Source organism: Hirundo rustica, chromosome 6, assembly GCF_015227805.2.
Source record: "Hirundo rustica isolate bHirRus1 chromosome 6, bHirRus1.pri.v3, whole genome shotgun sequence".
In the NCBI taxonomy this organism is placed as follows: Eukaryota; Metazoa; Chordata; class Aves; order Passeriformes; family Hirundinidae; genus Hirundo; species Hirundo rustica.
The window spans coordinates 11,633,415-11,648,069 of record NC_053455.1 but is presented as its reverse complement, the minus strand read 5'-3'; the positions used below and the strand labels follow the sequence as shown (position 1 = coordinate 11,648,069).

General features: G+C 36.6%; 1 protein-coding gene across 5 annotated transcripts in view; it reads right to left on the bottom strand.

Annotated features, from left to right (window-relative positions):
- BEGAIN (brain enriched guanylate kinase associated) overlaps nucleotides 1-14,307 on the bottom strand; it is a 160,417-nt gene extending 146,110 nt beyond the window's left edge. For 4 of the 5 annotated variants that reach the window (XM_058421016.1, XM_058421015.1, XM_040067383.2 and 1 more), the window contains exons 1-2: nucleotides 14,212-14,307; nucleotides 11,068-11,197 (exon numbers count right to left, since the gene is read on the bottom strand). In XM_058421016.1, coding sequence (XP_058276999.1) covers nucleotides 11,068-11,118 — 51 coding nt within the window. In that variant the 5' untranslated portion in view covers nucleotides 11,119-11,197; nucleotides 14,212-14,307. The remainder of the gene's footprint in view (nucleotides 1-11,067; nucleotides 11,198-14,211) is intronic. The other variant, XM_058421018.1, reaches the window with a different exon arrangement.
- Nucleotides 14,308-14,655: the final 348 nt, after the last annotated feature.

Sequence of the window (14,655 nt, the reverse complement as noted above, 5' to 3'; positions counted from 1 at the left end):
GGTGATGCACAGGAACAGTTTTCCCAGAGAGGTTGTCAATGCCCCAGCCCTGGCAGTGTTCAAGGCCTGGTTGGGTGAGGTCTTGAGCAATGTGGTTTAGTGGAAGGTGTCCCTGTCCATGGCAGGGGGGATTGGGACTAGATGGCCTCTAAAGGTCCCTTCCACTTCTTAAAATTCTTAGCTCAGTTCCCCAGAGCCTGGTGCTAATAATGTTAAGGTTACAGGTTTGGTGCCTGTGCAGGCCTTCACTTAAGAGCTGGTCTTGATAATCCTTGTGTGTCCCTTCCAACATGGAATATTCTGTGATCCAAGTATATTGGGGTGTCTAGGGAATGATTATGAGAATTATGAGGAGTCTATGGCTCCATAAGCATGGTAAATTCACGTGGAGCATGGCCAAATTTCTGCCCCTCACCACCAACCTTATTCAGTCTTAGTTTACAGTATGTGAAATCCTAAATTCCAAAATGTAGAAGTGGCACTATCCCAACCTGAGCTTGGCTTTAAGACAGCCTCTGCAGCTTAGTAAGCCATTTATATTGATCAGGTTTGCTTATATATATTTTGTGTGATAATGACAGGGTCTTAGGTGAGAAATGCAAAATTCCTTAGTTTATGTATACATATAGTTGCAATGGTGAGGTCAAAAATTGTTTCTAAGACCACTTGCACACAGAATGTGTACTACCAACAGTTTAATGTAAGGTGGAAAGATATAGCTCTTCTAAGAAAGAGATTGATTTCCTGTGACCAAGAAAAGTCAATGTCTAATGTTGTTCATATGATTATTGTGTAGGTAAGAGTAGGTGTGTGCAGTTGAAAAGCCAGAAAGTAGATCCTCATATGTGTATTACTGAGGTTACTGAAATGTAATTTTCAGGTTGAATCAAACGGTAAGGTGGTGCAGACTTACTCAGGTCTGAAGTCAGACTCCTGTATGATTATTTAAGAATTAAATTTTAACCTGTATTTTTTCCTAGAACAGACATAGTGGTATATAAAGGTTTCCTGAAGGCATTGGTTACTTGGAACAAATGTATTTGAGATAAAATATGTATTAAAAGACACAGGCTAATCTCCTTTCATACCTGGATTTCTTTGAAACAAAAAAAATATATTGTCTGGATCTATCCACATTTCTCTCTGTATTGATCTGTTCTTTGACATATTCTGACAAGTATATCTTTCCAGTTCTTAGAAACTTTCCATTGTGTACAACTCTTTTCAGACATATCCTGCATTTTTCAGCCCACTTAACTGGTCATATCATTTCAGTCTGGAAGTATGACATAGTCTCACTACATTGGTGTGGATCCAGAGGTTTGCTTTCATTTAGTTAGGGCATTTTCCTTTCCTGCTTATTTGTCCAGTGACTTCAAATTTAGATCAATACATAGGACTGAAAAATTATTTCATCCTGCTGGCCTGGTTACTGAAATATTTAGACCACACCAAGGTCATGTCCATTGTATTTTGGAATTACTTTCTACCTATCACAATTCCCTTTGACTTCAGTCACACAATGAGGCATCTTTTTTTCCTTCTAGCTGTCCAGAAATTCCTCCGCATACATCTACAATGGCGGCTGGGTTTTTTTGTGAGATTTCATTTCAGCAGCAGCTGTTTACAAACCAGTAGATACTTGGGGCAGAAATTGAACATTTTGACCAGTCCTGAGAAGCCTAAAAGTTGAAAATCACTTTAGTGGGTCTGGATCCAATCAACGGTAGTACAGAGGGAGTTGTGGACACCTCAGGGGTCTTCAGAAAACAATAGACAGGAGGCAATGTCACAGCATTCATCTTCTGAGTCACATTTTTATTTTATTAGGTACAGCTTTTTTAACCTCAAACTTTCAGGCATGTTCTTTCATGCTCTTCAGGATGTGTTATTATACCTCTGCTATCCAGTTTTTATATTTAAGTCAGTGTAATCTTATAATTTCTTTCTCTCGAAGATTATCTTCTGTACACAAATAATAATTTGGCAACAAAATCATGGAACAGTTTTAGGCAATATTCTCCATGTGTATTGAAATGAACACTACAAAACCAAGAACTTTTAAAATAGCTTTACATTAATGACACCCAAGACCATACAGTTATGCTTTTGTTCCTTGCTAGGCATGCTTCAGGTGAGCACTTGGAACTAAATAAATTGTGCTGAAGTCAAAGTTTTTGAATGTAGGACACATGAATCTGTAGATGGGGCTGAAAATGTTTTAGTCTTGTATTTTGCCCTGCCACTCCATTTCTCATCTTGAGCTCTGCAATCGGAGGCATTGTTTGCTGAGGTAAAATATGTTTAATTTAAATGACTAGGCTTAGAGCAGGCTGATGCTTCAACTGGAGTAGACTGATGCCTACACTGTGTGGAATTACAGAGCGCTTGGCAGTGTTCACTCAGTGAGTACCCGATCGGTTGGAAGTTTCAATCTGCACATATAATCAAGTCCAGTGGAAAAGATGCTCTGACAGATGCTTAATTGAAAATTGAAAAAATCATATCCTGCCATGGGCTCAGATTGAAACCTCCTCATCCTTTTTTAGGACAGCTGACATTGTGGAGCTGTGACACAACACAGCATGCAAATTCTCTCTGTTTCGTTACCTTTCACCTCTTCTCCCTCTAGATATCTTTGATAGGTAGCAATTAAAGCATCCAAGGACATAAAATCTTACGATCATGTCGCTGAAGTTTAAATAAAATTATTAAGACTGAGGTATTTTCCTTTTTGCTGCAGTCCTCTGTGAAATGAATTAACTTTTTGTTTCTTTGTTTTTAAACTTGAATAGACTTTTTAAAGAATAATGCAGTTGTAATAGCTCCCGGTTTAGCAACGTCTGTGAACATGCGTATAGTCTTTACGAATAGTTCCTGGACCTTTATTGTTTTAGTGGAATTGCAAATGCTACTCTTGAGACATACTAACATATTGTATCAGCACAAGGTTTGGCAGTTCAGAATTCCAGACCAAGCCACACTAGCAAACAACTTCCCTTTGCCCTCCTTCACAGGCATAAATACCTCTTCCTCCTCCAAACAAAGACTCTCGTAATAAAAAATTAAAAGAATAAATATTTTTTTACCAGACCATAGAAGAAAGCTTCAGGGGTTTTTTTGTTTTGTTTTTGTTTTTAATGGGGTTTTCGGATGATTGGGGTTTTTTTAGCACATCAAAACAGAAATTATCAACTGATATATATTAATTCCAGACACACAAACATTAGCAACACTTTCAGGATGTCATACCTCTCAGTAGTACTTAAACACACTAACTGAGCATTCTTGTTTAGTGTAGAGATACCTGAGCAAGTTCTAAACTAGTGAGCTTGAATACCTGAGTGGTCTGTCACAGCTCTCTTCACCCTTTTCTGAGGGTACCTTGACTGTTTGCATCAAGCTGATCTGGTTATATACATGCTTCATTACAGTGCAGGAATAACCTTGTTTCATCTTGGAAAGCCATCTTCCAGACATCAAACTAAAAGGACTAAGGAACTCTATTCCCTTTTTCCTTCCTCCTATACCTTCTACAGCTGGTTTCTTGAACTACTAAAAATAAACATTCCCTGCTGTTCCCACCCTGAAGAAGAGTTTGTTTATGTGGTAAGAGCCCACCCAGGAAGACAGAAACACTTTCCGAATAGTCACATCAATGCATAAGTACTTGTCATATACCACCCAAAGAAAATATTTGAGAGAGCTCACCATGCTTGTACTTCTAGGAAGAGACGCAGATTTTGTGGCTGGCATCCCTTTGCTTTGAGAAATCATAATTTCTACTGGCAAGCCAGTAGGTCTTGTCCTGCATGAGACACCATTATCAAATGACCTGAGAGAGGGACTTGTATCCAGGGACAATGATTTCTCTAATTTGTGTGGTCGTGCTCCAGCCACGATGTCATCATTTCTCAGTGTTTCTGAGTCTACTTCTTCAGGGGTCTTCCCATCTAGAATGTTTTCTTTCCAGTTTTCAGGAGACTTCCTCTTGATATGAAAGTCATCTAGGCTTCTCACACTGGATGGAAAGTTATTTTTCAGTTTTGCAGCTCGGTATGCCCTCAGGCTCATGGGATCAAGAACTCTGAAAGTAACTTCATTAATAAATTGAGAGAATTTGAGTTTAGCTTCTATTTTTTCTTCCACAACAGACAATGAGCTTGATGATCCTTGACTCACCAAGCTCAAGTCAGATGTAGAGGAGCTGCTTTTCTTGTGAGTCTTCTTCTGCTTCTGGAGCTTTTGACTTGTGTTTCCCACTTCTGCTGGATATAGAGTAGAGTGTTCCAGTCCATGAGATTTTTCACCCCCTTTCTGACAGTGCTTTGATCGATGGGGTCGATAGCCTTCATCCTTATTTTTGCTTTTACCAAAGCTTTTAGCTTCTGACCTTGTGCTGCCCTGTAACTCAAAGCTGTCCTCACTGGAGCTGCAGCGTTTTGAGTAACTGTTCATTGTCAAATCTCCAGAGAGGTTGCTCTCTGCATCAGTTCCTACTTCTGGTGCACATGCAGCAGTGCATGCACTGCATGCTCTCACCCTGCCACCCCCCTCTTGCTTGTCTGGTGTTCCAGGCACAGCACCCTCTGGCTTAACTGGGGAAATGGAGCCTTTCCCTTTCAACAGTGACTCCATTTGCTTTAGAGTCTGTGTGTCAAATACTGTCAACTGGAAGAGGGATTCCCATAAATCCTCCTCTAAGTTGTAAGAAAACAGGCATGACTTTGGAAGGCATAACAATGCACCCACCGCATTTTGTCCCACATGCACCCCAAATTATGCATATATTTCATAATTAGATCAATAGAAAATTCTCATCATTTTAATTAACCGTACTAATGAACAGAATCTATAGATCATGCAAATTTTCCAAGATATTGAGTGTTCAGTGGATGAGCATGGGCTTTCATTGACCCAAAGCAACATATGATATATTCCTGTTTGTTGAACTGGAAACCAAACTACCGTGATGTAGATCAATTCTCACTATGTAAAGTCTGGGTTGGTTCTGTTTCAGGGCTTTTTAAAATCCAATAGTAGAGAAGGTCATGCTATATTGTCCTAATGCTACTAGTGTTTGCTGTTCTATTAAAAAAGTTAGTGACAAATCTGCTAGATCTGCTAGAAAAGCAAACAAAACCTGATTCTCACTTTCTACCTGTTTTTTTTTTTTGCCATAATTTTAATTCTAAAATATTTTTTAAAGGTTAGGATCTAAAGCAAGATGCAATATTTCAACATTGTCAATGAGCTTGGAGTAGTAAAGATAAGTTCTTTCAGTACCTTGTATGTGAAGCTCTTCTCATTTTTCACTGTCTTTACAGACAGACAAGTCTGGACTGTGAAGTGAAGAATTTCTATTTTGGGTTTGTATATGCATGAACCTAAGGACTAGTTTAAACAATATTAAAGACTATAGTCTGACTTTATAATCAGCATGGATATTTGTAGTGGCCTAGTGATGTGTTGCCACAGGAAATGACCAGAGAAAAGACTGAAAGATAAATCTGAAAAGGCATTTTTTGGGGTTTTGTTGCATCTCCTTATTTTAGCATAAGGGTGAAAGCAAGTGATTTACGCTTTTTTGCGTGGTGGGATTCAGACTCTGCTTACATCACTGTCAAATGCAGCAAACAGAGAAAGAGAAGAGAGTCACAAGCAGAAAACTGAGTGACCTCCCATAAACACAAGAGCACATTTAAAAATATCATGCATAGCTGACAGGTCAACAGCAGCTTGAGCTGAAATGTAGTTCCATGTGCTTTTGAAGCAGACATTTAGGTCCCTCATTACAAGGCACTTTACTTACTGCCTAGAATTTATTGTCTCCACGTTGGTAATTCCAACACTCATTTAAATCATAGTTCATAAAAGCTGCTGAAGTGTTGCAAATCTCTCAAATTAACATAGTAAGTACATTAATTTTGCAAATAACAGGGGGACGTGAAGATCCTTTTAACACATCAGAAATCAATTGCTTTTACTGGAATTACTTTTTGAAATGCTTCCATATTTCTATGGGACTGTGCCATTCCATTGCATGCTACAAACATTATCCTGATCACAGAGATAATGTGGATTAAAATGCATAAATCTTGCTCACACTGTCTTGTTTTAGAGGAATTTATGAGTCTTTCACTTGAATGCGAATGCTAACAGTTTAAAGGGCTGGCAAATTCTTTCAGTTGCCAACAAAAACTTTTTCATGACCTTTTCAACGCAGTCAGGGAACAATACAACACTACTCCCTTCTTGTAAGGCCAAAATTTTGGGATTTTTCAGTATGTCCAATACAGACTTGTATGAACCTAATGTAACTCTTGAAGCAAACAGGATTCTGAAATGTCTAGGGTCTGTGCTAATCCATCTTAGGTATTTTGCCTTCCAGTTCCATCAGAGCTTGGCAAACGGTGAGTTCTGCAGTTTTAATGGACTTTACTAAGAATGCCTGTTTCAGAAACAGAGCAAGGCTCACTGTTGAGCCAAAACCTGCATTTATTTGGACAAGAGCTTTTTTATTCATGACAGATTGGACTCCTTTGTACATGGATAAAACTATGCTAACTACAAGCATAAATTCAGCTATCCATTGCTTAAGTGCAAATTTTAAGGTATGAATTTAAAAAGTCTGTGGTACAGCCAATAAAAATTGATCATATAATTCTCTTTTCTTTCTCTCTCTTTCTCAGGAAGGGGCCTTTTTGTTCAGAGAGATGTTATTTGCATAGCAGTGAAATGTATATATAGGTATAGATATAGATATACGGTTATAAGTTATTTAGGTAAGGTACATAACACTTGTGGGTGTCATATTGCTTAAACTGCTGCCTCTCTTTCTACAGGTGATTCCTGATTAACGACTCTAGACATATGACACAGAAACACCTGATTATTAAGAAAAAGAATTATACACAGTTGCAAAATGAAAAATTATTCCTCTTACTTAAATTATACAGATCTTTTCACATCAATCACTATGAATCTTGGTCAGAACAGATGTTATCAAAGTTTGTACTAACAGTATGAACTTTTTGTTTGTGAACTTTCAGTGTTTTCTCTCAGGTAAACTCACAAAAATATTCTCCAGAGACAAGCTGCATTGCAGAAATTATTTCCATTATGTGTACAAATAGAGAAGCTGAATATTAAAACAAAATATGTGTAAAAATTTGAATGTTTGATATCTTGAACTATTTAATAATTGATGTACATGATGTATTTTCCATCTGTTAAGTGATTTATATTTTGAAGTGTTCAAGTTATTTTACCTTATATATTTAAATTTACCTTATATATTTAAATTGCTTTGAAGATATTGGGGATATTGGGAATTTCCTGTTCCAATGCAAACAGGTGTGTCTGTGAATGACAATACTTTGCTGCTGTTGTCTGGACTGTACTCTCAAAATAAATACCTTCAGAGAGCTAAATTTCTTCTGTTATTTATTACTACAATATGTCTCAGCTAGGTGGATGCTTGGCAGATTACTAAGTTCTTCTAAACCAGTCATATTGACATTAAAATAATCTTAAGAAAAAGAGCTATGGATTAATTTTTCCTTACTTTAAAAATGGTGGGTGCCATTGTTGGAATAAAACTCTATGTCTGTACAAATCAAGTGAAAACTGTCTGACTTAAGTGACAGACTTCACAGTAAAACAGATGGTCCTTTATGAGCAGCTCTGTCATCATCTAGTTTCCTGACCTTTGTTCAACACCTGCACTTAGGGCTGCATCTGCCATTAACTGGCCTTTAAATTAGGAAAGGACTGTGTTCTTTAAATTAGGAAAGGACTGTGGTTTTTTTATGTACTACTATGATACCCAGTCTTGCATAACATGACCCTGACCAAGGGGGCATCTCCAGATACCATCAAGACTTGTTCATAAGTCAAACAGTTCTAGGGAATTTGAGTGGAAACCATTTGTAGTTTTGTATGTTGAATGGCTGAGGTGTTCTATTCTATTTTAGTGTTAATATAAGAACATAAACAATGACACTGATCCTTTCCTGGTAAACTGACTGTCAAATCTGGAACATTTATAAAGGAATAATGGTTAAGATCATATCTTAAGTGGGTCTTTAATAATGATTTAGTATTGCATTTGACAAGACTGAAGCATTCAGGAATTTGTCTAGTAAACTTGTTACTCAGGAAAACACATTAGGTTTTTTTCTAAATTTAGGCTTCTTTATATTCTGAGTGTCATTTTACAAAGACATTATTAGAAACCTGCATAAATTGTATAAACATGGCGGATAACAGAGTCACCTGCAAATATGACTTGATAAAATGGAATATCTCTACAGACCATTGACTGAAGATTTTAAATTAAAACTTAATTTTGTGGGAATTATTTAAGTAAAATAATATTTTCACCTTCCCTTCTAAATAATATCCCAGGTTTTTAATCTTCAGGAGATGTTAACTTTAGCTAATTGTATTAAAAGCAAGTACAAGCAATCTTGTATCTGCTGCAGGATGTTGTTATGACAACTAGAAGGTTTTTTTTGTGTAGAGCTCTGGAAGATATGATCATTTTTGGGTCAAAACAGACAATATTCAACAGTCTTAGTACTAAATTTTTCTGTATCTAAAAGTATGTCTTTTGATACATGAACAAGAATATCTTCAGCAAATTATCTACATCAAAAAATGCAAATATGTAGAAAGGTTTTTTATATTTTGAGATTCATAAGAAACTTTTAAGTTATTATTAAAGAAAGCAAATCTGATATTTAAGCAATATTAAGGTTTATTTTATTTGCAATTAAGACTGGTTTCAGAGCCTTTTACTGTCAGTGAGTAGACTCCAAGATTTTGGATGAATAACAACACTGTTTGTGCTGTTCTTGGTGAAGCAAAGAATGAGTTTTCCATTATAATGGTCTGTATTTCGTGTATTTGTGTTCCTAGTTCTCACTCAGCCTTTCAGCTATTCAGAAATATTGCCTAAGCACCAGGGCCAAACTCACTAGAATTTGTAGGAATGGCATTCAATTCAAAGTTCTCAGTTTACCCTAAAGATGTGTCCATCCCTCAGCAGATATTCCATTCTTAAAATAGCTATATCCCAACTCCCCCAGTGCCCATTCTTGCTCAGATGAACTCTTCCCTCCTGACTTTAATGACAACTTTATCACATGTTATCCAGTCCTCTTCACACTTAATGCAGTTAATTTTGAAGTGTTTTATGGACCTTTCAGTTTTGCACTTCAGTTTATGTCTTTAAATAATACAGATGTTCCTCTCTGGGTTTCCTTCCAACAGATGGTTTTCTAATCTCTTTTTTTCTGTAATGCTTGTCAAATACAAATTTACTTTTAATATAAGGTTGCCTATACCGGTTTCATCAGCAAGACAGCGTTTCCATAAATTCTCCTCAGAATTATCCTATTTAGTTTTTCTCCAGGAATTCTACCACATTTTCAAATTAATGGGAATAATATCTATTTCTAGGATGCTAGGCCTCACACAGCAAACATTCAATTTCACTAAACATTATTTTCAATCTTTCTATTTCCTTTTGGAACAAAAAATTACTAATGGAGTGGAGATGTAGTCAGTGTTGTATGTATTGGTTTTACCTCACTAGATTCTGCCTGAAAGTGTTTCAGCCCTAAGGAGAATTTAGGCAGGCATTTGCTTTAAGTCTGTAAGATCTAGCTGTCTTCAGGACCTGTAGAATGAAAATTCAGTTCTTTTATTTTAAAGAATGACTGCTAATGGGGACAAGTTAAAATGGGTTTTTTCTCTATAAGTTGATGGTAGATTGGTAACATGTTATGACAAACAGAAAATTGGACCCATACTGCCACCATTAAATCAGTGTGGATTCTTAAGAAATGGTAGGTTTTGTTGGCATAAAAAGGAAGTGAAAACTACTGTGGTGTCTTAAAGAATAGAGACTTATGTTTCTATGCAGGAATCTGCATGGTGGACAGTGTCTGCATTTAGCCTTGAATCTAAATCTAAATATATAATGGATCTAAATTGCTGTAAATTCTCATCAATCAACCTCTCCGCCATGTTGAGCAAAACATTTATGTTTTACAGCTACAGGGTGACTAAACTAAAGGCAACAAATTGCTGTGTCATCTTTCTTGTCAACACCCATAAGTCTGATTCATTTAATTTATAGCTGTACTAGACAGAGCTGTGATAGGCCTGTAAGAAGTGCTGAGCATTAGAGAAGAGATGTTTTTTTGGTATAAATCCTGCACCACCCTGAAAACAGAGCCACTGCTCTCTGGCAAATTCTACAGCTGCAGTAAAATTAGAGACAGACACCCAATTAAAATGCGAGCTATATTTATAGCTTTAAAAATAAATGAAAAATTAAAGAGAAAAATGCAAGCACAAAATGTTTCAATATACTTTTTTTTTTTTTTTTTTCCCCAATTCCATCACAGCATTCCATTGGACACTGGCCCTTACTGCACTCAATATAATCCTATCAGAACACCTTCCATTACTGTGCAAGCAGCCAAATTTTTATGAGTTGTAAGATGTTGGCTGCTGTGTTGGCTGCTCCCTAGCAGTATAAAATGGCACTGTGGACACATTACTGTGCATATCCTTAAAGTTTTTCAAAGATATATGCAGGGCACTTGTGGCAACAGCTAATGACACTTGCCTACCCTTAATTACCAAGGGACTTTTCTCTCCCATGAAGAGAAATTTAACTCTTGCTGAGAAAAGCCAGAAAAATTAAACTGCAGACTGTATTTTTTCCAAGTGTTTTAAATAATCTTTTATTTATCCACAGCCCAGACAATGGACTGCTTGGAAGAGAGGAATGCAAAATGATATGAGGCTGATGTACAGTTTAAGGAGCAGATTAGTGGTCTTGTTAAGCCAAGCTTCAGCACATAAGCACTATAGCTTTTCCCACATGTTGGAACTTCTTAGCACTAAAAAGCTTGTGATATCACCTGCCTGAGAAATTTTTGTCCCCATCCAAGAGAGACAGAACTTCCTACCTAACAGAAGTTAATAGCATCTGGAAATAACAGTCTCTTTATCAGATTTGTGTTTAAGTGACCAACCGCGGCTGCGTACCTTGACTGTGAATGAGTCCTCAAAATGCTCTCTGTCCTCTGCCAACATCATCTTTTTCTTGCTCAGTTTCTGCTTTAGCCAGCTGCTCCATGAGCTCTTCTTCACACGCTGTACCGTTTTTGTGGCCGTGCTGTAGGATGGGCAGAGCTGTAGGTCATCTGCATTACACTAGCATTTGATTCTGTGTCTCCAGTTCACTTTGTAGTTGATTGGTGAAAAGACAGTAAAACAATTGATCCTTCTGAGAATACACAGGTGAGGAGTCTTAGTTTCTTCCACTGCTCCTTGAAAATGTGTATTTTTAGGGAAGTGTCAAATCCTTTGAGGCTAGTCTTTAAACATGTCCTTCTTTGAGGTAGTCTGGCAGTGTCATGTGGCTTTCCAAATTAGGTATACCATCTTCCTCATTTTCCTCTCTCTTTCCTGTCTTCTTTCTCTCCCAAAAATAATCATAATCATAATAATTATTATCATAATCATCATCATTATTATTATCATCATTACCATCATTAAGAAGAGAGGAAAAAAGCATGAAAAAATTTAAGACAGTAGAGAGGGAGAATGAGAGGAGGAATGGAATTAGTTTCTCATGAAAAATCAGGCATAGGATAAAAGTACACTGCCTTTTTCTTCAGGTGGAATGAAAATATTTCCCACTCATTAATTATGCTATATTTTTAAATTAATTATATTTTATATACCAGTTTATTTTACTTTAATCCATTCCTAAATTTATGCTGGATGCCACAATATGCAAGGCCTTGCCCTCTCTGAAGTCATGTAATGTCCCTTTCTGATCTTATATCAGATTAGTGATGAACTAAGGCTACCCCAAATCCTTCCCATTGGTGCTTCAAGGAGTATTGAAGAGATCTTTCAGTATAGCATTGTGTTTCTTGTCATCTTTCTTTTATATCTGCAGGAATACGCAATTCTACTAATCAAATATTAAACATAGAGGGGAGTTTAAGACTGGAAGTAAGTCTTTGTTAAATGCATAAACCACAAAGGAATAAGCTGTTGCTATATTCTCTCTCTCTCTCTCACTTTTATTTTTTTTTTTCCTGTCCAATTAGGTTATCCAAATTAGTGATTTATGTGTTAGACCAAGTTGTTCCAAAGCACAATACAAAAATTGACAGTTCTTTGTAGTGGGTCAAATCTTGCCCAACCCACACACAGGGGCTTTGACTTCATAAGAGCCATAGACCTGTACTGGGTTTGTGGGATTTCACAGGATGATTCTTTCATAGGATAAGCAAATCAGAAAGTTTAAGGAAGGAATAAGCCTTTTTACCTGGGCAATCCCCTCAATCATGAAGTCACCATTTTCCTTTGAAGACCACCCAAAGGCAATTCTCTACCTCTTCCTCACTCTCCTAGTCTGTCTCAGAAATAGTTATCAAGGATTCCTCTAGTTGATAAAGTGCAGCAGCTGTGGAAATGGTCTAAGCTTCTCAGTGGCATTTCTGCTTACTGATGTCTCCTTTAGTCTTGTGGGGATGGTACCATAAATATCACTATTTACTGGTCTTGTCATTACTATGCTGTGCTTTTCTGAGATTTTGGGAAGGACTGTGAAATGTCAGACTAAACTTCTCCATTATTGGCTTCTAATTTATTAGGCTACTCAGAGCTGGCCCTTGGGAAGTTTAATGTTGCTTGTAAAAGGAAGGATATATTATTGTTCACCATACCTGGAACACAGAAATTTTTTAATCTTTTTTTCTATTCTTTATCTCTGCATATACATAAACTTCTTTGTCTATTACACATTAAATAAGGAAGTGGTTATTCCAGTTCCGTGCTTCAATATGTCCTGAAAAATCTGCTTAGAAAAAGCCTGCCTGCATATAAATGAGTTGGGCTGGAAGTATATTTTAAAATTTATTGTTCTGAGTAAATTGAGAATAACTGAGAGAAAGAATTTCTCAACTGCTGTTACCATGGGTTGTTGGGGGACAGATAACTTGAGGAGGAGGGAAGTATTTACATAGTTTTCTGCAGAAGTTAACTTAAACAGTGTGAAATTTTTTGCAGCATAATTTTCCCTTCATAAAGAGCTACGACAAATAATATTACTTGGAGGTATAGGATATGCTTGTGCTAAATGTTTCCAGAATATTAGTTCTGGTGCTATAATGCCTCGGATGCAGCTATAATATATTTTTTCTGAGGGCTGCAAACCTGCATGTTTGCAATCAGAGTTGCCTGTCACAGGAACTGGTGATAAGCAGGTATGACTAAATAAGAAAAAAAAGGTCTGTTTGTATTTGGATATGTGTGCTTGCATACCAAATGTAAAAGCAGCCCTGTGCATTGCCTGTTCCTTTCGATTACAACAGTTGCAATTTAAACACAAAGCAAAATATTGTTATTTATTTTCCTTCCACGGCCGTAGTCCCACCTCATTCATTATTTTAGAGATATGTCCATCAGAGCTCTTTAAACACTCTTGTAGAAGGCATGCTACATTATGTGCTGTTTGTTTTGGTAAATGTTGTACATTTCTGTTGTTTCTCATACAAACAATTATTTAATCTATATTCTGTTGGGTTTATCAATGTTTGACTAATACTTTGTATAATTAGACAAAGTCATGCACTACATATATTTTCCTTCATCTTTTAACACAAACCTGAGTTAGGTTTAACGTGTACATATTAGCTTTGTTAATATTAATGCCACTGCCTGAATTTTTTCTTCCTTGAAGAAATAAATTATTTTGATAATTTCATACTTAATGGTCAGTAGCATATTCAGAATACATATTCCAGTTTTGATGAGATCAGATAGGCATGTTCCATGATAGGCATTATGCAAACAAAAGATACATAACTCATTTAAAAAAACCCTATCATGACAGTCAATTATAAATGATTTCATTAGCTTTTCAGCACTGCAGCTTTAGGAAGCTCCATCCATATAATTTGCTGTCTTGTACCTTAATGTATTAACTATTTCCTTTTAAAGACAGTAATGTCTGCCAAATGAAACAACAGAGCATGTTAATTCATGTTTAAAGCAGGCATCCAGTTGTCATACTGCAGCACCACTAATTCAATGCTGAAGACTTCTTTACTACCTGTTATAATTTTTAAATAAAAAAATAAAAACATGCAGTAAAGAGAAAGCAATACTTACTTGAGAAGGATTCTGCAAGCTCTGTTCTGCTAGTCCACAGACTGAAATGATGGAGCCAGATTTAGAAGTAGCTTATTAGGTGCATGCTGCTTCAACAGTTACAGCTTTTCTTTTTTTTTAACTGAAAGATGGAATCGTTTTCTTTTAATGAAGCCAGCGCAGAATGATATGCTGCCCACGTTGCTATGAGAGACTAAACTTGCAGAGCAAAGTCTGGCAATTTCAAAATAACTTACCAGGGGTCATTCACTCTCAACCTGCCACTGCTTTTCTCTGTAGTCACAAACTTTGGCAGCATCAAGAAAGATCATGGAATGTCACAAATGCAGGAAATTACCAGTTAGTCATGGACACTTGAAAGTGATTGAGGCAACATTGTTTGTGAATATAGGTATAAAACCAAGTTAAGCCAAAAATCTTTCCAATTTGGAAGACCCACTGAAT